Source organism: Amia ocellicauda, chromosome 3 (assembly GCF_036373705.1).
Source record: "Amia ocellicauda isolate fAmiCal2 chromosome 3, fAmiCal2.hap1, whole genome shotgun sequence".
Taxonomy (NCBI): Eukaryota; Metazoa; Chordata; class Actinopteri; order Amiiformes; family Amiidae; genus Amia; species Amia ocellicauda.
In genome coordinates, this window is record NC_089852.1 from 31,204,796 (window position 1) to 31,227,504 (window position 22,709).

The 22,709-nt window shown below is 41.8% G+C and overlaps 1 protein-coding gene across 1 annotated transcript; it reads right to left on the reverse strand.

Moving 5' to 3' along the window:
• Positions 1-3,346: 3,346 nt before the first annotated feature.
• On the reverse strand, positions 3,347-15,939 carry drd3 (dopamine receptor D3). The gene is made up of 7 exons (XM_066699077.1): positions 15,644-15,939; positions 15,276-15,388; positions 10,200-10,336; positions 9,866-10,059; positions 9,116-9,196; positions 6,440-6,776; positions 3,347-5,829 (listed from the first exon to the last, which is right to left on the reverse strand). The coding sequence occupies exons 1-7, from the start codon at positions 15,920-15,922 to the stop codon at positions 5,633-5,635; spliced, it is 1,338 nt and encodes a 445-aa protein (XP_066555174.1). The 5' UTR covers positions 15,923-15,939; the 3' UTR covers positions 3,347-5,632.
• Positions 15,940-22,709: the final 6,770 nt, after the last annotated feature.

The following is a 22,709-nucleotide window of genomic DNA, read 5'->3' on the forward strand; positions in this document are numbered from 1 at the left end:
AAGAAAGATATCGCTGCTCTAGAGGCAGTTCAGAGGAGAGCAACCAGACTTATTCCAGGCCTGAATGTCCTACTGAGAGACTGAGGGAACTGAACCTTTTCATCCTGGAACAGAGGAGACTACGTGGGGACTTGATTCAAGTCTTAAATCATGAAAGGCATCAACCACATCAAACCAGAGGAGCTTTTCCAGATCAGCAGGGACACATGCACCCGGGGACACAAATGGAAATTGGGCTTCAAGGCATTCAAGACAGAAAACAGGAGACACTTCTTAACACAATCTGAAACAGCGATGTGGTTGAAGCTGAAAATGTTGGAACATTTAAAAATAAACTGGATAGGATCCTTGGATCACTCAGTTATTAATGCACACCAAATGAGCACGATGGGTTGAATGGCCTCTTCTCATTTGTAAACTTTATGTTCTTATGTCTGCTTAATGTCAATATCAGTCTCTCCTCAGGTTACCACCCACAGTCCAATGGCCAAACGGAGCATCTTAACCAGGAGATCGGTCGCTTCCACCGCACTTACTGTAGCCGTAACCAGGCTGAATGGAGCAGGTTTCTCCCATGGGCTGAGTATGCCCAGAACTCTCATCTGCTCTTCCACAGGTTTCACACCATTCCAATGTGTGCTCGGTTATCAACCCCCACTGTTTCGTGGCATGGATGACCATACAGATGTCCCCACGGTAGATGACTGGTATCGTCGCAGCGTGGAGGTCTGGGAGGCTGCCCACTTGCAGTTCAGCGCCAGAAGATGCAGGCGGACCATCACCGCAGACCTACCCCCCAGTTCCAACCCGGGCAGAAGGTGTGGCTCTCTACGCGGGACATTTGGCTCCGGCTTCCCTTGAAGAAACTAAACCTCTGCTTCATCGGACCTTATGAGATTGACCGGCAAGTAAATCCAGTGTCATACCGGCTCCTCCTCCCTGCTCACATGCGTATCTCTCCCATGTTCCGTGTTTCTCTTCTCAAGCCTGCAGTTGCTGACCTGTGCTATCCGGACATCGATCCTGTGGATCTCCTCCTCTTCCTCCTCCTCCTCCACCTCCCCCCATCGAACTTGATGACGGGCCCGCCTATGCAGTTCGGTCTTTCCTCCGGTCCCGGCGTCTGCGGGGTAATCTCCAGTACCTCATAGACGGGGAAGGATATGGCCCGGAGGAGAGATCATGGGTGCCAGCATCTGACATCCTTGACCCTTCCCTTCTGTAAGACTTTCACATGGAACAACCCAGACGCTCCTGCTCCTCGTCCTCGTGGAAGTCTGCGCCGCCGACCCCTGTGGCATCAGGAGCTGCCAGTGGAGGTGGGGGGCGGGGTTCTGTTACATCAGCTCTCCAGAGTTCCCCAGTTTGCCTACAGAGGTCATGCTTTCTCTCGCATTCCCCAGCACAATCAGCTATCACCCAATTAACATTCCTCGGCACCATCAGCTTTACCAATCTCACGTTTTCCTTACCTTTGTTTACTCCCTGTGTTTTGAATCCTGGATTGCCCTCTGACTGTTTATATGCCTGATCGATTGATCTACTGCCTGTGACCTCTACCACTGCTTTTCCCTTGCCCCCATTGCCTTGTTTGCCAGCTCTTTGACCTGGACTGTTACATTCCTTCTTCTACCCAAACAGCCATGACACAGTATTTCACTGAATTTTAAAACACCCCTCACAACACACCATGAAGACTCACATTAGTTATCTATTAATTTCTCACTGTTCCCTCTTCTCTGATTTAAAAAAAATATATCTCCTGCACATACTGACTCCATACCAAATTAAGAAGTAATGAAAGATAGAATAAAATAAATGAAAATTAAAGTGATTAATGAAATGGATTCATACCCAAGAAAAGACCTGGAAAAAATTGCATCTATTCCCACAGATAGAAAGTTTTGTTTTGTTCACTAGAGAGGACCGACACTCGGCTGAGCTCTTAGCACCGTCCTCCTCTGTGATCTCAAACCCAATACAGCGTGCAGCCTCCATCAGCACGGAGCTTTCCTGCACAGTGAGGAGTGAAAGGCATTGAAGAACAGTATGCCACTGCTCAGCCGCTGCCCCAGACGCACACTGGTGAGCTTTTCTCACAAGCCGGCCAAGCACACGTGTTCACCCCAGTGCTAATCTCTGTGGGTGACTAGTATAAACCGTGCATTAAAACCGTCAAGACCACTTGGTGTATTTTTTGAAAAAGTGTTTTTGTCTGTTGTTTCAACACACTCAGCAGACTATAGTGAAGTGCCTTGAGGGGGAAAGTGAAAATGTCTTCTTGCCTTCTTGAATGGGAGCTGATTGTGAGATCTGTGCACAGGCAGGGTGAAGAGAACAGGGTCACGAAACCACACAAGCAGGGACACAGGAAAGCAGCAGAACGATTTTGTTTGTGTCAGTGTTTTATTTCTGCATCCCCATGCATGTGCTCACTGGTGAGATATACTGAAATATGCTCTATAAAAGTAGTTTGTAATGCTGTCATTTCTTTAAAATACACATTTAATCTTTAACTACATTAATATATATATATATATATATATATATACACACACATACAGCTCTGCATTTTTCTTAAATCAGCATCACTACATGTATGGCAGCCATTCAATTCAATTCATATTTTTATTTGGAATTTGGGAGAAATGTTGTCAGTAGTTTATAGAATAAAACAAAAATGTTAATTTTACCCAAACACATACCTATAAATAGTAAAACCAGAGAAACTGATCATTTTGCAGTGGTCTCTTAATTTTGGTCTCTTAAACTGATTATGTGTGTGTGTGTGTGTGTGTGTGTGTGTGTGTGTCTATATATATATATATATATATATATATATATATATATATATATATATAGGGAGGAGGGTTTAATTGAATAAAAAAATAGACAATAGCTTTGACCTTTTCCATGATCCTTTGGTTGATTTCGGCAGATTGTTTTCTAGTGAAGCACCCCCAGCTTCCCCTACGCTCACAGTCAAGTGCCGACTGAAGGGCCACAGAAATGCCTGTGACTCTGTGGAGTTTTACAAGTAATTTAAACTCAAGTGAGGCAGAAAAACAAAAAACAGGTATCAGTAACTCTCAACAGCCAAATCAATAAAATGCAATAACTCATCAGAAATGGACCAGGTACTGTCTGCTGAAACTAATGACTCCTTTATTCCCCCTTATTAAAGCAAAACTTGTAGGTAGTGAAGACACTGTAGATAATAGCATCTTTCACATCCCACACCATTAAGTATCCAGGGCTCCAGCCTCGGTCAGGAGCCATTCGACAATAACAAGCTGCCATTTTTCTGTGGCTACATTTCATTCATATGCTTTTTGAGCTAAGCACTTCTCACCACAGAACTGCCTCAGACAAACCATGGGCTGCTGCTCTCTCATCACCTGCAGGAGATAAACGCTGAGAGATGCATCCTCTGGTCACAGTCTGCACCCAACTGCTGCTCATTTGTCGCCTTTGCAAAGCCCCCTTTGCTTTCTGCAGTGAATAGCGGGGTTTGAACTTTGACCTTTGCTTAGCCGTGGTGGATAGTTTTAAGTTGATTTTAGTTTTTTTTAAATATGTGTAGCATTTATGTTTTTGCTTTTGGAAAGGTTTTATTCCACTGTGAGTGAGCATCACGTCACTTTAAACACCAACACAAAACAAACAAACACACTCGATTACTGGATTGTACATGTCAAAATACTCTTTCACTGTTCTTTCATTATGCCCCATTGTAACACGATCTATGAGAAGTAGTTCAATTGCTGTCTGGTTGGTTGATTGTATTACATGAGAGAGCCATTCATAATGATTACAGTTGATTAAGGGTTTAATGTGGGACAAGAGGAGTTTTTTTCCCCAGAAGTGGACATTTAATTCATATCAGATACATAGAAGAGTTATAGAATATGTATTATACCATTTTATTGGTTAATTGATTAATTATTATCATAAACTGATACCACATTCTATTTTTTCTTCCTTTGCTCCACCAAGATTATTTGTATTTTACCTGCCTCCGTGCAAAATAAAATAATATCACAAGAAATTGTCCATATACTACTACTACTACTAATAACAACAATACAAAATTGTGTTTCTCCTTTAAAAAACAAACAAACATATACATAAATACACACATAACCTATGGGACATAAATAAATAAACAAATAAATAAATGAACCAAGCACATGCTATAAAATACTAAATGCACTGTTTAGAGGTGACACCAGACTCTTGGTGTCTGTTTCAGCAATTGTTTGCAATAATCTGGCCGTATAATTCAATCACAGAAAAGAGCCAAGTAATGGCCAATTAAATCCTGGATGGATTGTCTCAATTCAGGCTGCAAGACCCCCCCACTGACATTCATGCTGCGTGGTGTGTTTGCCTATCGGCGAGAGCCAACACTGAGCAGCTGTCAGTCTCCAGCTGCATTAACCTTGCACACTTCCCAGGTCTGATGTCTTTAAAGAAGATAGAGTGGCCCCCATTAAAGATTGATGGCAGCCGGCTGCAGCAGGAGTCACGGTCACCATGGAGAAAGATTGCTTAGCATGGAAGGTGATAAAATGGCTGTTCTGTGTGGCTGGCCCTACAGGTTATAGGAGGCATCTGTCGGCGAGACTCACAGTGCTCCATAAGACACTCGCCATCAACCGCAGCACTTGTGGCCGAAGCAGGCTGTGGTTTCAAGCAAGCTAAGCAAGGCTACATTGTATTTCCATCGATTAGTTTAAGCCTTTACCAAAATTTACTGCGTGGTCAGCGCCTCTGTTGGGTACATATGTGTCCAGGCTGTAAGCTAAACCAAACAAACAAACAAAAACACACACACACACACACACACACGGCCACTGTTCGTTCACGCCTGGTTTGTGATAAGGAAATGTGAGGATACTTTTTGGGTGTTACAGAGAAAGGTTGTTTAACACTGCTGCTCTTGAATAGGTTCAGGTGATCTACTGCGTTTTGAGGTGCCATGGAGCAGTGCAGCCTCAAAGGGAATACTTTAATCATGGAGGAATACCTTCTTATAACTGTGGCACTTTCCACAGCACTGCATGATTACGTTCTGTTTCACCAGTCGATAGAAATCCCTTTCTTTGAAAAAGGAAAACAGACTTGAATCCTCCATCCTGATTATATGGTGTCAGCAGTGGGATACCTCTGGAAAGACTGGTGTTAATGTTTAGCACTGTAATGAGATATGCTGCAGGAAGATAGCTATTTATATATATACACACACATTCTAAACTCAGCCTAAAAATAATACTGATCCTTTTTTTAACAACAACAAAAACAAAGAATCTTGTCAGTCATTTTACTGTACTTTACAGTACAGTTCTTTTTTTTCTTCTTTTTTAACTTCCGATGGTGCAATCAAAAAAAACTGCAAGGGTGTAGCAGTAACATCCTGACAATAAAGGCAGTTCATATTTCGAAAGTCCTCTGTGTTTTCTTTGAACGTAAAAGTCAAGTCCCTTCCTGTCTCATTGGAGCTCAGTGATTTTAGATTTGAAGACCCATACAATATGCAGTTTTCCTAGAAATGGCATCTTGGCATGCTTGCTGTAATTTGTGCATGATTGTAACTGCAGCCAGGGGGCTATCTATAACAGTGCAATGTCTATTAGCAGGTTAGGATCTTGATGAAGGCTCTTCTGAACTCGATGTTGAAGGTGGTGTATATTACAGGGTTCAGAGCACTGTTTACATACCCCAGCCATGTGGTGGCACTGTACACCTCCGGAGGCACATAGCAGGACTTGCAGTGAGTGTTTAGGATGTGGGTCACAAAGAAGGGCAGCCAGCAGATGAGGAAGACACCTGCAAGAAATGAATACATGGTTTCAGTAATAAAATAATGGCATACAGATGTTTGGGCCACAATTGGTGTGACCGATCTCTTCTGTTTTCAAGGATCCTGCAGGCTGATCTGTTACTGTCATGTCACTGAGTCAAGGCTGAAGCTGCCGAACCCATGGATGGACAGAAGTCAATTAAACCAGTTCTGTCAGGCTTATGAAGGGAATTGATAAACGTGCGCTCCACACAGCAGCTCCACTTACAGCTTGTCAGAGGGCATCTGCAGAGAATGCACCAATTGAGATTTAGCTTGTGTGTAAATAAAAACATATATGTAAATAATATATATATACATATGCTGTCTGCTCTGAGGACTGTTTAAATTGTCGCATTAAAATCAATCCCCCAGCTGGGCAGCTGGAGTTAATATCTGAATACCAGGACAGGTGTGCATGCAAGAGACTTCCAGAACAGGTGTTCCAATACTGCATGGAAAACTAAGCAAGATGCAGAGTTATGGTGCTGGTTTTGACTATAGCTCCTCCTGCAGTGTGCATCTGTGAATTTAACGGAACAACTACCCCCAACAAAAGAAGCAAATAGCAGAGGCTATAGCCACTTGCCCGCTCACCCAGGACGATGGCCAGCATCTGTGTGGCTTTCCGCTCACGGAGCTGCATGTTGCGGCGGCGAGGCGCTGGGCACAGAGCGATGTGTGTCCTGCCATTAGACAGCTCCTTGACCTCGGAGGTTCTCTTGGCCCGCGGCCCTGGGCCATCCCTGGTGTCCTCCTCGCCCTCCTCTGGCTCATTCTCTGTTCTGGCGAAGGAAGCCTGGCTAATGCTGCAGTAGTTGTGCAGGTCCGCAGGGGGCAGGAGCTTGTTCTCAAATGGAGCTGTCTTTGGCTTGCGCCTTAGACACGAGGTCAGCAGTGTGGGGGCGGTCTGCACAGGCACCTCCCCACTCTCCTGCACCGGAAATAAACAATCATGCATGTTAATGCAGACTTTCACAGAGGTGACTGGTGTAAGGATGGGTGAGCAAAGGCCGAACAAAACACAACTTCATTAGAATTCGAATTATGTTTAAAGGAAGGATGCTCAGCAGCCAGAACGGAGGAACGTCAATGGCAGCTTGTAAGGATAGAACACTTTTTACTCTTATAATTATTAATTGATGGAATACATTGCCAAGTTACACTGGAAAGGCTGAAACACTTGCGATCTTCCAAAATACAGCATGGCACACTGTCGGAAGAGAAGCAAGCTCTAATGGTCTGAACGGGCTTTCCTTGTCACACATTATTATTTCTATGTTCCTCAAAACTTCAGGGAACATATTCCAGTGATACAACTATTGCAAAATTGCACAGGAAGGAAGCATCCCTGCTGTTGATGCAGCACTCTCACTGCTCAGAAATCACAAAGCCAACACTTAACTGGAAGTTTTATTTTGGTAGAAGCAAGAAGACTCTGGCAAATAAGCTGCCACTATGTTCTGAGCCTGTAATTTGCAACTAGTGGGTGGGCCAAAATTCTCAGGTAAAATGACCTCAATAGTTAAAGATACAAAATCAGCTGTAATACAGTCGAGTAATGGCATTTATAAATGCACAATGTATCATGCTGCTCTGCTTAATGCAATGGGCATGTCAAGGTCAGAGCCATTGCTTAACATCCAGCACTGGAAGCTATCAACAGTGGCATTTAACATGAAACAGTGATGTGGTCACCCTTGGAAAATGCTTATTTGTAGAAGTGAAACGTACAAAATGTTTTTTGAATAATTAACTGCACTGCGAATCCAACTGGGCCATCAGCCAGGAAGGCTGCTGTTCATGCTTGTTCTGCTTCCCCTCCATCGATCTGCTCAGTTTAACAGCGCTGCCATTTACTACTCTGGGTCTACCTCCCAGCACAGAAGCTCAGCACAAGTCTTCTATCGCAGGGTTTCCGAAGCATCAGGTAACATGTCAACAAATAATTTTGGGGTCCGCCAAGCTACAACACACAACTAATGAATAACAATAACCATCCTGGGTACACAGGAACAAAGACTGTACCTGATGTCCTTGAAGACTTCAAACAAACATCCTTGTCACTGAGAAGACAGCGTGATCTACTAATTACAAATCTCTCTGGCGTCAACTGATGCATTTCGACAAGCAGATGTGTTAATTACAGCTGTAACTGTGCACAGTGGCTCCAAGAAATCGTCATGCTCTTTAACTTCCAAAAATGACAATAGGCTTATTACATTTTCATCCCATCAGAAATAGCATCTGATTAAACAACAATCCAGCTTTGTTTTCTTACTGGTAAAGGGTTGCTCAACAAGTCATCATTCCTGGGAGTAGAAATGGCTACCTTTCTTTTCACAGACTGGTAAAAAATGTATTTACTAAACATACTGAAGATACCCCAAGTAAAAGGGAACATTTTAGACATTCTGTAGAGAGTATATCCAAGTTGAACTCGAAAGTTGTTTAATGTTTGGCTGAATGTCATTGCATTATTACTTCTTGCTAATTGTTAGCAAATCAGTAAGAGTTTTTTTATTGTCCAAGCAGGGATTTCCTGCAATAGAATCAGATGTTTATCGATGTGAAAACTGATTTGGGTGCCAGTGACTCAATAAATGTGTGACAGGCAGCTTGCTAGGGTCACTCCATTCTTCTACGACTTCTCTGAGCTGCTGATAAATAAGATAGCTTGCCTGGCGCCAGGCCCTGCTATCCCTTCATTGCCCATTACAGGTCGAGAGATTGTTGCAGCTGTGCGGTCAGGGAGAGCAAGAACAGATAACGCGCCCCCTCAATAAAGGCATCTGCCAAGAAATACATAATAATAATAATAAATAACTCCAGGAGTGCTGGGAACAGAGGCATGCGAAAAATCTGACAACGCGAAAGGAAAAAGAGGAGAAGTGAACCGAATGATCAATGAAAATGCATAATGCAGGGAACAGTTCATTGAAAAAAAAAAAAAAACATCAGCATGGTAAAAGTAACAATTAGATAAAATCTGAACCCAGAGAAACAGAATTCAATCCCTCCTTTATCAATAATAGAAAAGTGGAAAACAAGTTAAATGCATAAGCTTGAGACAGCCAGACTTGTTCAGCTCTTACTGCATGTCAGAGTCACTTGTTTGCTTGTTTTGTGTCACACTGAGTGATTTCCTTGATGCTTGAAGTGAAACAAAAATAGAATTAACACACACACACACACACACACACACACACACATCCAAGCAGTGATTTTTGGTTATCTTTTGCTGGAGAGACCAAGAGAAGCTCACTCACTCACCACATTGATTTGAATGGGAGAGAGATCCACTTTTTCTTTGGATAAGGACTCTTTTGCTCCCTCGGTGTGCAGACACGTCTCCTTTCAAAAGAAAAGAAGCCACAGTCAGACTGAGGGGCTGTGTGTCAGAGGGCAGCATTAGCAGCACAAAATGCTTTAATCAGTTTGTTTCAGTCAGTGCCAACAGCTATAATTCTCTCTTCATAGGTGTACACCTTCAGATGCCCTGCAGACAAATCCCCCGTTACAAAGAGTTACAGCAGCTCTATTATTGAATGTGACAGCTTGTCAAGATAGGAGACACAGCTGGAGGAATAAATGTATTTATTTATCTATTTTCCTTTTTCCTTTTAGAAGCGACAATGCCCGGCATGCTACACTGTCATCCGCCCACATTGGAAGAGTTGGAGGAAATCTCTCGCCTTCAGTGCGGCCCCTGAGCTCCCAGACACTGTGGGCCCTGCGCTGCCTTGTACTGCCCTGTGTGTCACAGGACTGGAGATACGGCTCCTCGTACACAGCCGCTTGAGCTATTCCACATTTCAGAGCTTGCTGACTGCTTGTGTGGCAGCCATCACCCTCCAGGTTTGTTGGTCAGACTATATCAGGATACTACACAAATGTACACACAGTTGTAATTTCTCCATCAGAAGCCAGAAGACTGTGTCTGAGACCCCTCGGCTGCAGCTTGACTGACTATTGCAGTGCTATACTGTGACTTTAGAATTTTTGGGGCGTTTCCCTCCCTACCCCCGACTGAGGGAAGCTCCCTGGCTCGGCCTTTCTGCTGGCCTGTCTGAAAGTGATGCGCTTCCGCCTTTTCCGCAGAAACACGTAGATCCGGATGTAGACAAGGAGGGTCACCACAAAGGGCAGGTAGAAGGATACCACTGAGGAGTAGATGACAAACTCGGGGTTGGAGATGGAACAGATACTGGGATCGTCTGCCAATGGAAGAAAAATAAAGGCGTGAAGGGGTTTGTGTTGTGGAAGAAACGTGGGATAAAGCGCATTAAGTTTACATTTTTCATATGTTAAATTATTAACAGAATAAAAACACACCAACTATCTCTCGCTGTCTTACCTGTGGTGTTAAAGCCAAAGAGGAGGGGGCAAGAGACGGCAAAGGCAAGAATCCAGACAGCAGCAATCATGACAGAGACCCTCCTCTGGGAGCTGTGAGTGGTGTTGTATAAAACCGGCATCACAACTGCAGTGTACCTGAGGAGAGGAGAGGAGACACGACATGACATGACCAAGGACTCATCTGAGTCTCACAACAGAAGTCCAGTAGTGCCAGCCATAGTGTATGCCTTGTGTTCATGTTAAAACACATTGTCAAATTACTTTCAAGAGTTTAATTAAAATTGACCAGGGTTTTCTTTACTGAGAGCAGGTAAAATGCTCAGAGGTTAAAAAAAATATTATAATATTAATATTAATATTAATATTAATATTAATAAAAAGGAAAGTCCCTAGGGGAATGCTAATTTGCAATGACCTGATTATCCCAGAGGAACAATACAAATCTTTTGTTCTTTCCATGAGAGAAGCAGAAATGAAGACAGAAGGTGTGGGAGGCGAGAAGAACCAGGATATAAAACTACACATAAATGGAGAAACTCTGTCTGTTTTCACTGCATAACCAGACTGTACTAGGAGGAGAACTTCTGCAATTCAATCACGTGTGCCTTGGTGCTTCCCCCATGCTTCCTGAAGCACCTCCCACAAGTTGGATTGGCTTGATGGGCACTTCTTACGTGCCATATGGTCAACTTGCTCCCACAACAGCTCAATACGGTTGAGATGCGGTGACTGTGCTGGCCACTCCATTATAGACAGAATACCAGCTGACTGCTTCTTCCCTAAATAGTTCTTGCATAGTTTGGAGCTGTGCTTTGGGTCATTGTCCTGTTGTAGGACAAAATTGGCTCCAATCAATTGCCATCCACAGGGTATGGCATGGCGTTGCAAAATGGAGTGATAGCCTTCCTTCTTCAAGATCCCTATTACCCTGCACAAATCTCCCACTTTACCACCACCAAAGCAGCCCCAGACCATCACATTGCCCCACCATGCTTGACAGATGTCGTCAAGCACTCTTCCATCATCTTTTCATTTGGTCCATGTCTCACGAATTTTCTTCTTTGTGATCCAAACACCTCAGACTTAGATTCGTCTATCCACAACACTTTATTCCAATCTTCCTCTGTCCAGTGTCTGTGTTCTTTTGCCCATCTTAATCTTTTCTTTTTATTGGCCAGCCTGAGATATGGCTTTTTCTTTGCAACTCTGCCTAGAAGGCCAGCATCCCGGAGTCGCCTCTTCACTGTTGACGTTGAGTCTGGTGTTTTGCGGGGGCTATTGAATGAAGCTGCCAAGTGAGGACCTGTGAGGCGTCTGTTTCTCAAACTAGACACTCTAATGTATTTGTCCTCTTGCTCAATTGTGCACTGGGGCCTCCCACTCCTCTTTCTATTCTGGTTAGAGCCAGTTCTGTTCTGTGAAGGGAGTAGTACACAGCGTTGTACAAGATCTTCAGTTTTTTGGCAATTTCTCGCATGTAATAGCCTTCATTTCTCAGAACAATAATAGACTTATGAGTTTCAGAAGAAAGTTCTTTGTTTCTAGTCATTTTGAGCCTGTAATCGAACCCAAATTGCTGATGCTCCAGATACTCAATTAGTCTAAAGAAGGACAGTTTTAGTGCTTCTTTAATCAGCACAACAGTTTTCAGCTGTGCTAACATAATTGCAATAATCAATTAGCCTTTTAAAATGATAAACTTGGATTAGCAAACCCAACGTGCCATTGGAACACAGGACTGATGGTTGCTAGTGTCACGGGTGGGGCGTAACGGGCAGTTAGCATTTAATTGATTGCACTTAATTGATTATTTATGTCACTTATTGATTTAGATGTGTGCACTAATTAGTTATTTTGGTTGTCTTATTTAAGAAGTATGTTCTTTTACTTCTTTATGTTCATTTGTTTGTGGGTTATTAGGTTATTTATTGGTTTATTGATTGATTGCTTTTATTGCCAAACGCACGCCGCTGGATCACATTCCCACTTGGACTTACCTGCACATTGTCTCATTGCTCACCTACACCCATACCTCTCTTGTCAGTATTTAAACCCAGAGACATGGTCAGTTGGGGGTGTAACCTACTACTGAGCAGATGGAGGGTGTAGGACATTTGACCGACAGCTAAACCAAGGAGGCAGAGGCAGAGGCAGAGGCAGAGGCAGAGGCAGAGGCAGAGGCAGAGGCAGAGGCAGAGGCAGAGGCAGAGGCAGAGGCAGAGGCAGAGGCAGAGGCAGAGGCAGAGGCGCTCCCCGAACATGAATTACAAAGGAAGCCTTTGGAAGCTGGATGTTGTCAAAGGAGGCGGACACTTAATTGCTGGAGATGAGGGAGTAGTCTACGGAGTGTTAAATATTCTGCCTTGTTTCTTGAAAAACGGAATAGTTAAAAGAAAAGAAGCATACACAATGTGGAGATTGAATCTTCTTTATTGAGACTTTTTGGATATTATTCCCTCTTGCTGTTTACCTCGTGGAGAAGGGTCCCTGTGCTGGAGTGTAGAAACTGTATCTGCTTCGGCTCTAGTCCCTGTAGTGCAGCTTTGTGCCTGTGGAATACAAGGAGAAAGACAATCACGCTTGGGCTTGTGCAATCTGAGACTTGATATTAATACTCGTTTCTTACATGCAGTCTGTTTGGGGTCCCAGTTGGCCGACAGGGTCCCAGCACGGCCGAAAGACTTATTTATACCCTCTGAGTGAAAGGGGGATTCTTCCTGCGCTATTGCACATTCCTGTGAATGAAAGAGACTATAAAGTTACTGGTTGCTGCTATTTGTATTTTATATAAGGAAATTGGGTTTTATCTATTCTTAGTTAGCTCTCATTTCTTATTTTTGGGTAGGGTTTTTAGTAGTTTTAGCGCCCTGTTTTATTAAAGGTGATTTTTAGACTAGGTTTAATGTATTTAGTATCCCAATTTATTGTGTTTATGCTGGTACAGTCTGCATGTCCTGTCCTAGCTAATTGGAAATAAATTGTTACCTTTTGGAAACTTGCCTTCTGTGTGGTGGTGTTCTGGGGTCTTGTCGAGCCTGCCCAGGGAGAGAATTGACGGGGGTGCACGAGGTCCTCTTGTTTAACAAAGCAGGTGGCGTGGTTGCAAAGCGTGTCATCCCTAAGCACCCCTTAGGCAGTGACACTGATAATGGGCCTCTGTACGCCTATGTAGATATTCCATTACAAATCAGCAGTTTCCAGCTACAATAGTCATTTACAACATTAACAATGTTAATGCTGTATTTCTCATCAATTTGATGTTATTTTCAAGGACAAAAACTTTTATTTTCTTTCGAAAACAAGGACATTTCTAAGTGACCCTAAAGTTTTGAACGATGGCGTATCTCACAATATTTCAAAGTATGTATGATTTTTCTGTGTGTGAGTCGGTATTGAAAAGAGCAAAGCAAGACAGGTAAAAGCATTGACAAATCCATCAGGAAGATGAAAAGACACACCCACACTGGGTTGTGAAGGCTGTGGGTTGAGCCAGCCTGGCTCGCAGGAACACCGGCAGCGATGGACAGTCCTGCTAATCTGATCTCATTTGCACTCTCCATGGCCAGCCTTATCTTCCAGTGCAGATTCAACTTAGGCTCTGTCTGACCAGGAGCTGGGGCATCGAGCAATGCAGTTTCCTCTACTATGTGGGGACACAGACCACAAAGAGACCCAGGGATAAGGCCATTGTTGTAAAGCCAGCATTTGTGTCTTGTAACCCCACATGGTATTCACTTAATGTATAACAATATGTGTATGTACCTTTACATTTTAAAAAATAATGCCAGATAGACTACCTTGGATCAGAATATATGTATATTCTGAAGTGTGAAATGCATGGTGAGGAAAACAGAACTGAGCTTCCATTTGTTTTGAATGGTTCTGCAGCACAGTTGTTAGGGGTGTGATTCACAGGTAAATAATATTCCATGCAGATAAAATCTTTACATCAAACAGATCAAACCCAATCCAATCTGTGGTGATTAACACCATCCACACCTTTCACATCATTTAAAAGAGAGAATTAAAGATATAACAAAAGAAAAAACACCTGGTGCACATGCTCTTGAACTGATTATCAGCGGACTGTGCAGCATATGTAACTAAGGATTAACTGTCGCTCCTAGGAAACCGCTTCAAAAGTTACATCCAGCAGGAGGGAAACCATTAATGTAATTTATAAAAGAACAGAGCTGAGTTCAGGTTAATATCTGCTCTACATTAGACAATGTACAAGGTCTAAGGTCTTTATTTTGATTTCTCCTATGCTCCCTTTCCCATAGCCCTTGACTGTGACCTAACATCTTGTCTACACTCAGCTTTTACAATCCAGGATGTAAGACCTCATATATTGTATACACTTGTGTAAATTGGAATTTGTAAAATGTATTATGCTTTGAATTGCACTGTATTATGTAACATGGAATTTGTAATGTCTTGAACTGCACTGTTTTTTTCACACTTTGTATTGTGCTTATATCTTATAAGTCACCCTGGGTAAGGGTGTCTGCAAATAAATAAATAATAATAATAAGGTCAAGGTGATTAGAGTTATACCATAATGGGATATGATATCAAGTAAGAAAATATGCATTATCAATTTCAGAAACATTTTCACACAGATGAAGTCCCAAGATTAAAAAACAAAGATTGGTGTGGTACTCAAATACCAAGACCTTATGACTGTATGTTCCCCAAGCACAAAAATGATCACATCTGAGGATCCATGAAACTAGGGGAAAAACACTCAGGGAAATCCTGACGCGTAAATTTAAAAAATTGAATTAAAATGGCAAACAAATGTACAGAACTATGTTCCTGCTCTTTCTTTAGATGGGAATTCCCCATGTTGACCTTCTTCAAACCCCCAAGGGCCAGAATGCTTCTGGTTTTCAGGACACCATGAACTGTTAATTAAACTAATTATTCTCTTAACGGAAGCAATTTAACCCCCCCCCCGTCCATTTTCCACAATAGACTCGCCTGTGCAAAAGTTACAAAACAAGGTCCCTGCAAAGTGCCAATGTGTCCTGGCAGAGCTGAACTGGCATCCATCTGAATGCAGCCGTCTTACCTGTCGATGCTGATGGCACAGAGGTTTAAGATGCTTGCTGTGCACATCATGACGTCCAGTGTCACGAATATGTCACAGTACACTCGGCTGAAGGCCCAGTCTCCGCCAACGACCTGTGCACAGGATTATGAAGAGCAGCTTTAGACTGTTACACTTAATGGGGCCTAGGGTGTATGTTGTATTTTCTTGCTTTTGCTGTACCATGTTTCTGGAAACTAATACAATTCATGACAACTGTAAATAAAGAGAGAGAGAGAGAGAGAGAGAGAGAGAGAGAGAGAGAGAGAGAGAGAGAGAGAGGGGACAAAGAGAGAGGTGAACATACTTTATGCCTAAGCAGAAAAAACTGGAGCAGCTACCCTACTCACCTCTAGGTAGACCACCCAGGGCATGACTAGCGAGGCCACCAGCAGGTCGGCCACAGCCAGGCTGACCACCAGGTAGTTGGTGGTTGTCTGCAGGCTCCTCTCACGCAGCACGGCCAGGCACACCAACACGTTCCCGAACACGATGGCGAAGATCAGCAGCGAGTACAGCATGGCATAGTAGTTGTGGTAGCTGTCCGGCTCCACTGTGCGGTTGGCTACCGGGCCGAGGAATGGGTCTGACCCATTCCAAGACCAGCCTACTACGTTCAACACGGCCATGGGGGGTGACTGGATACATCAGGGACCTGCTGCCAGCGAAGGGAAAAGACTGCTTTTACACAGGCTTGGACAGAGGCTGAGTAAGACAACTGGACAGGGATGGAAGGAAGCAGTGATATGGAAGAGATCCTCCTCAGCCCTGGCTGAAAACCAAAAGCCCCTATGGCTCTCAGGACCAGGAGTGAGCATAACTGGCATTAAGCGTTTCATTACATGGAATTGTAGCTAGATCCATTTGTGGTTATCTTTCGAGTTAGAAGCACTGCTCAAGTGGGAGGGGTTTTCAGTGTGCACGCTGGAAGACATTTGTCTATCAAAGCTGCCATTGGCCATTGTGCCCGTCACTCAAACAGGACTCTTCCACTTCCTGTTTGTTTAAAAGGTGACGTCGGCACATAACTTCCTTTTTTTGCTCTTCGCCTTGGTTCATGAAGATAGGTGAGAGCTTCTGTGTTTGTGAATAAGCTGTGCTTTTTAAATTTTATTTAAATTAGCCACGCTGTTTTGTTCCGTCCACGCCATGGAAGTCCAATGGTGCCTCGGTTCATCTCGGCTTTCACGACTACTAGTCGTTTATTATTATTATTATTATTATTATTATTATTATTATTATTATTATTATTATTATTATTATTATTCAGGCTAGTTTGCTGTGTTGGTTTTTGTCCACAGGACTTTTTCCTCCACAGCGAGAGCGCACACAGTGGCAGTAATAGCCGAGGCCGCCTGCCTCCGGGCTCTCATTTTTTGGTGGCGCAGTTTCTGAAAGGTGCAAGCAGGCTGAGGCCTACCCATGCTCCTTCTCTGCCCATGTGGCGCCTTGATGTAGTTGCTGGACGCACTTTCCAAGGCCCCGTTTGAGCCTTTGCACTCAGTTGACCTAAGATTAGCGTAACTGAAGACGGCATTTCTGTTGGCAATCACATCAGCAAAACATGTGAGTGAGTTACATGCACTGTCCTTTCACCCTGCATGTGTCCGTTTTGCAGGAGATGGTTCCAGGGTTATGCTTTGGCCTAATCCTGCGTTCCTCCCAAAAGTGCATCTCCTTTCCATATCAGCAGGCCTATTGAGTTGATGGCTTTCCATCCTCCTCCCTTCTCTTCAGATGGGGAGAGTAGGCAACACCAGTTGTGCCCCGTGTGGGCTCTCAGGTGTTATTTGGAGTGTACCAAGGACATTCGGCGCTTGGACCAATTATCGTGTCCTACGGAGCACGGACACGGGGCCAGGCGTTTTCAAAGCAGTGCCTCTCGCACTGGATTGTGAACACCATTACCACCATTATGAGTCAGCTGGAGTCCCAGTGCCTGAACACCTGGTGGCCCACTCGACTTGGGGTGTAGCCACATCGTGGGCCCTTTTTAAAGCCGCCCCACTGGCAGACATCTGTGTGGCTGTGATTTGGGTCTCGCCGAACACCTTTGTTCGGTTCTACAGGCTGGACGTGACAGGCCCGGTTCCTTCTATTGGGAATCGGTTGCAAGGTCGCATGGGAGTTCTAGCTCCCGGCAAAAAGAGAAAGTCTTTGTGCAGACGTCACCTTTTACACAAAGAGGAAGCGGAAGGGTCCTGTTTGAATGACGGGCACAATGGCCAATGGCAGCTTTGATAGACAAATGTCTTCGATGCATTCCAGCGTGCGTGCTGAAAACCCCTCCCCCTTGAGCAGTGCTTCTTTTCTCAGATAACCACGGTTGCATACGCAATCTATCGATTTCCACTTTGCAGACCCTGGTGCAGATTGTACTGACGAGCCACAATTATCAGTTTACACTCACCCCTTGTCGGTCAGAGAGAAACACTCTCCCCCGTGTGTTGACCTGTGTACCAAACACCCCATGGCCCTCAAGGACTGCGAATCTTCCCCCCGTATAATCCATTGTGTTTGAGTGCACGTAGGTGAAAGCTTTTAAGTTAAAAAAATGACAAATGTGCATCTCCTGAAAGAGTGTACTGTTCTCAGGAAACTGTTCTCCTTGTTATATCTGTACTAAACAAGTCCCATTTTATCCAGGTTATATGAGACATTATATAAAACAGTCATTTTGGGGGGTCTGAATACAGTAACACCAAACCAGGGCTAAACATGAACCCATACCTTCTCAATACTGTAATTATGGTTTGCAAAATACAGTTGGAAACCTTTGCTGTCCTGCATTGTTTTTTTCTGAGCTGAGCTATTTAATAATACTGTCTTACATCACTTTAATATTATTTAACTATTAATAAATGCATTTAGTTGAATAATACAAGATGGGAAGGTGGGTAATTTTTTAATTCAACTTAATTTAATTTTAAGCCAAAAAAAAGAAAAACAGAACCAGGTAATACAAGTTATTAGCAATTAATGTCTAATTACAGATATTCATTGACTGCCTTTTCAATTGTGGATGTCATCACATCCCCTCGCCCCTATTAGTTAAGGTTACCAACAACATAACACATACAAGACACACACAAAGATTTATCTCACCATAATGTGAAATATTTGTAATGGTATTTGCTGCAGCGTATGCAGTGATCTAGGGTATAACATAATTATTACACCATTAACCCGAGCAATTAAAAATAAAAAGTAATTACCCTAATGTGGATAAAAGTAAATGAAAACATCAGCTCGACAAATAATGCAGGAATAAAGTGAGACCAAAATCAATCCTAAACATTTTCAGATTGTTTTTCTCTAGTGTGATAATTGCTGATCCAAAACATTATGCAGGATTATCAATCAATCCATTTGTATGTATATTATATAGATAGATAATTATAATTGGATTAGCATTAGTAGAAGTATTATTTATTCAGGACAACGTTAACATCACCACACCATTAGGCACAAACCAGAAAAAACTACAACGTGACATTACGGGACAGTAAACAGTTGCATCCCTCTGAATGGATTCATACCAGGCACATATACCTACATGTAAGGACTATTGTAATCAACCGAACAATTAATTAATTATATTAATTAATTGCAATCAATTCATATCAATTAAATGATTAAAGAAAAATGTTATTACATGTTCTGTTAGAAAATCTATTAAAATAGACAGTCAATATAAACAACGACAAATGCATTTGATATAATAATAATATTATTAAATATTGTTATTATTATTGTTGTTATTATTAATTTAATATATGCAGAACAATACTGCTTAATGCTTTCCGACGCATCTGTGCACTTTTCCCTTCTCATCGCGACTTACCTGTCTTCAGGTCATCGGGCATCAGTTTTTTTCTGTTTTATTATTTAATTTTTCTTGATTAATCTGAACATCAATTTGCATCATCCTCATCTTCTTGCGCAAAAGTTAACATGAGTGAAAAGTCTCGTTCAATGGCACATCCCTCGCCAGGACTGGGATCAAACCACCACCACCATATAGTGCGTTACCAGAGAGGGAGAGAGAGAACTACATCTACACGTGTAATACCGCGTCTGGACGCCAGGCTCTTGTGGCGCTGTTGCGCAGTTTCACACGGTTATGTGTATTGCAAATATATAAAAACGTTTCTAACCTATACTGTGGAAACGTCGTTTTATTTAGTCTTTGAACAACCCGACTAAAATGCTGTAACAATTCTGTATCAAATAAGCATTTGATCATTATATTGATAAGACTACAGGTACACAGGATGGAACCAGCATTGGATTTGACTGGTCGTGGTTTTGATAGGGACCATTGGGTAATTCAAAAGGCTAGAAGCTTAAAAGTTCAACAGAATTTAAGAGAAATTGTGAAAAACAGCTTTTTGTTGTTGTACAATTATAATCTACTATGATCTAAAACCGTGCACCCACCACGCCATTCACTGATGCACATACAGCACAAGTCCATATAGGTTATAATAGTGACTCGAAATTTTCATAATTATTTGCATAGTCACACAGAGGTCAGAGGTCAAATGTGGAACTGTCCTGAGAACAGATAAACACCAGAAACATTTCATTTGACCTTCTCCAATACCAGACTTGGAAACCAATTTAGTTATTTACTCTGTAAATGTAGCTGCTGGTGTGCAGACCTACAGTGGTTTACAGGCTATATAAAATCGATGCATAGTTACAGCAGATAATAAGATTCAGAAAAAGTTAAAGGCGAAGAAACATCATGGTAGGGAGTTACTGCTGGAATAAGTGATAACTGACTTCATTAATAAATAGTAGAATAGCATAGCTTATAACTGTGCTGAGTACTGAATCTCTCTGTTTCATTTATTATTATTAATTAATAATTAATAATAATAATAATAATAATAATAATAATAATAATAATAATAATAATAATAATAATATAAGCCAACTTACATAGGTTACAAGTGTGATAATATCATTATTTCTACTCAAGGAACACTGTGTAAGTAGCCTTTAGTTACCTAAGCAGTGTGGTTAAAAAACTATTTATAGAAACTAGGTGGTAACAAGGTGTCATCACCACTCTTCATATGTAAGATGCAGCCCAATTCTCAGGTTTTATGGCCTGCAGTGCTACACCTACTCTCAACTGGCCAGAGGGAGAGAATGGAGTTACTGAACTAATGGGTGTATTTGCAAACAGGATCCCTATGCATCAGTCTGCAGTTCAAAAATCCTTGTGAAACCAAGCTCAATTTCCTCCATAATAATAATAATAATAATAATAATAATAATAATAATAATAATAATAATAATAACATCTATATTAAAAGATAAAAAACTAATGTGCTGCTTCTTGCTGCTGTAACATAGAATTATACTGCCTGGAGGAGAAGCAAACATTAGACCTAGTCCTTAAGCTGGGGACCCCCACAGATGTATTTTCTTCTATAACAATCTGCCATCCATAGGAGTTGTTGTTTTTCTCTCCTCCGTGCCTAGTGGCTTATTATATTTGACTGTATTATAGTTTATTTTATGAATTGTTTATGGTTTATTTATTTGTTTATTTTTGTTTGTCTCTTTATCAATCAATAAAGTGCTCTGTGGCTACCCTGCGAAGGGCGCTATACAAAATAAAAATTGATTGATTGATGTGAATACAACATTTACATTCAAACCAGAATAATACAATTTCAGTGATGAAATCAGCATACTAAGATCGTTGTCATTGCTTATTTTACTGGTGTCTTCTTTACAGAGTGACATGTTAAAGGGGAAATGCGTGCAAGGTATAATTTTAGGCATTAAGGTTGACTTTTTCTGGGTAGAAAATGACCAAAAACTAAAAAAGTTATGACTTCCGTTTTGAAACGTCTTCAAAAGAAATAGCCACGGAACAAACAGTGACCCGAGCGTCTGTATCTTACTGCCTCCTGCGACCCCATTACTGGCAGGCATGTAGGCTGCTGCACAGGAAACCCCGTGTCGAAGCGTGGCTGTCGCACCACTCAGCTCAGAATTATATTAAATGTGTTTATTGCATCATTGTGGGTGGGTTGAATTTATGAAGTACTATATTACTTTCAGAATCTATTCAAATTGTATCTAAGTAGGCTACAGTGCCTTACAAAATTATTATCCCTGTTCCTAAATTTCACAATTTTTTAAATTACAGATTATGTAAACAATTGTTTTAACTTAAAATTAAGACTGGTACATGTTAAGTAGATTGCATGTCAACATAACCTGCAAAGAAAATATATACATTTAAATTGAGATAATAAGCATAAGCATTCAGCCCTCTTAGTCAGTAATTGGTGGAAGCACCTTTGGCATTAATTACACATACATTTTCTATTAGTTTCAAGTTGGGATGTTGGATGACTGAAGCAGGTATTCCTCAAGAATTCGGCTGTATTTTGCACTGTCCATTTCCCGCTCAATGCCGATAAGCTTCCCAGTCCCTGCTGATGAGAAGCATCCCCAAAACATAATGCTGCCAGCACCATGCTTGACTGTTGGGATAGTCTTGCCTGGATGATGTGTTGTGTTGGGCTTGTGCCTGATTAAAAACTTTGAATTTAGACCAAAATGTTTAATTTGTGTCTTGAATGGTGTAGGAATTACACCCATTTTTATATGTGGTCACCCCAATTTTAGGGGCTCAAAAGACAGCTGCAATGCAGGCCTGGCAGAGCACCACCAGGGAAGAAACCCAGCATCTGGTGATGTCTATGGGTTCCAGACTTCAGGCAGCCATTGACTGCAAAGGATTTGCAACCAAGTATTGAAACTCACAATTTAATTCATGATGATGTTAGTTTGTCCAAATACTTTTGAGCCCCTAAAATTGGGGGGACCACATATAAAAATGGGTGTAATTCCTACACTGTTCACCACTTTGGATGTAACTACCTTCAAATTAAAGATGAAAGTCTACATACACTCAAAGCACATCTTGATGTAATTTGATTTGTTTCCTTTCAAATCCATTGTGGTGGCGTACAGATCCAAAATGATGACAATTGTGTCACTGTCCAAATATTTATGGACCTAACTGTATTTAGTTTGCTTAGTTAGTTTTTTTTTAACCTGATGAGAAAAAACTAATTGTTAGTACTATCTGTTGTGGGTAAGATACACAGTGGAACGTGGCCAGGCCTCTTCGTCTGATTAAATCATGAAGTGTCGTGTGAAATCAGATGGAATTTTAGTATAGTAAGATATAAATCAGACTGGCAAGTCCGTGAAAAGGCATCTCTTATAATTACAACTTCTGATTACTTTGGTTATTTATGTGCTTGTTTTGGTTAAACAAACAGAATATAAATGTTTTTTATGACATAACCTTGACCTGCAGCATGTTTGAGTTAATATATAGCATTTACATATATTATTTTATATTTAAATGTACATTAA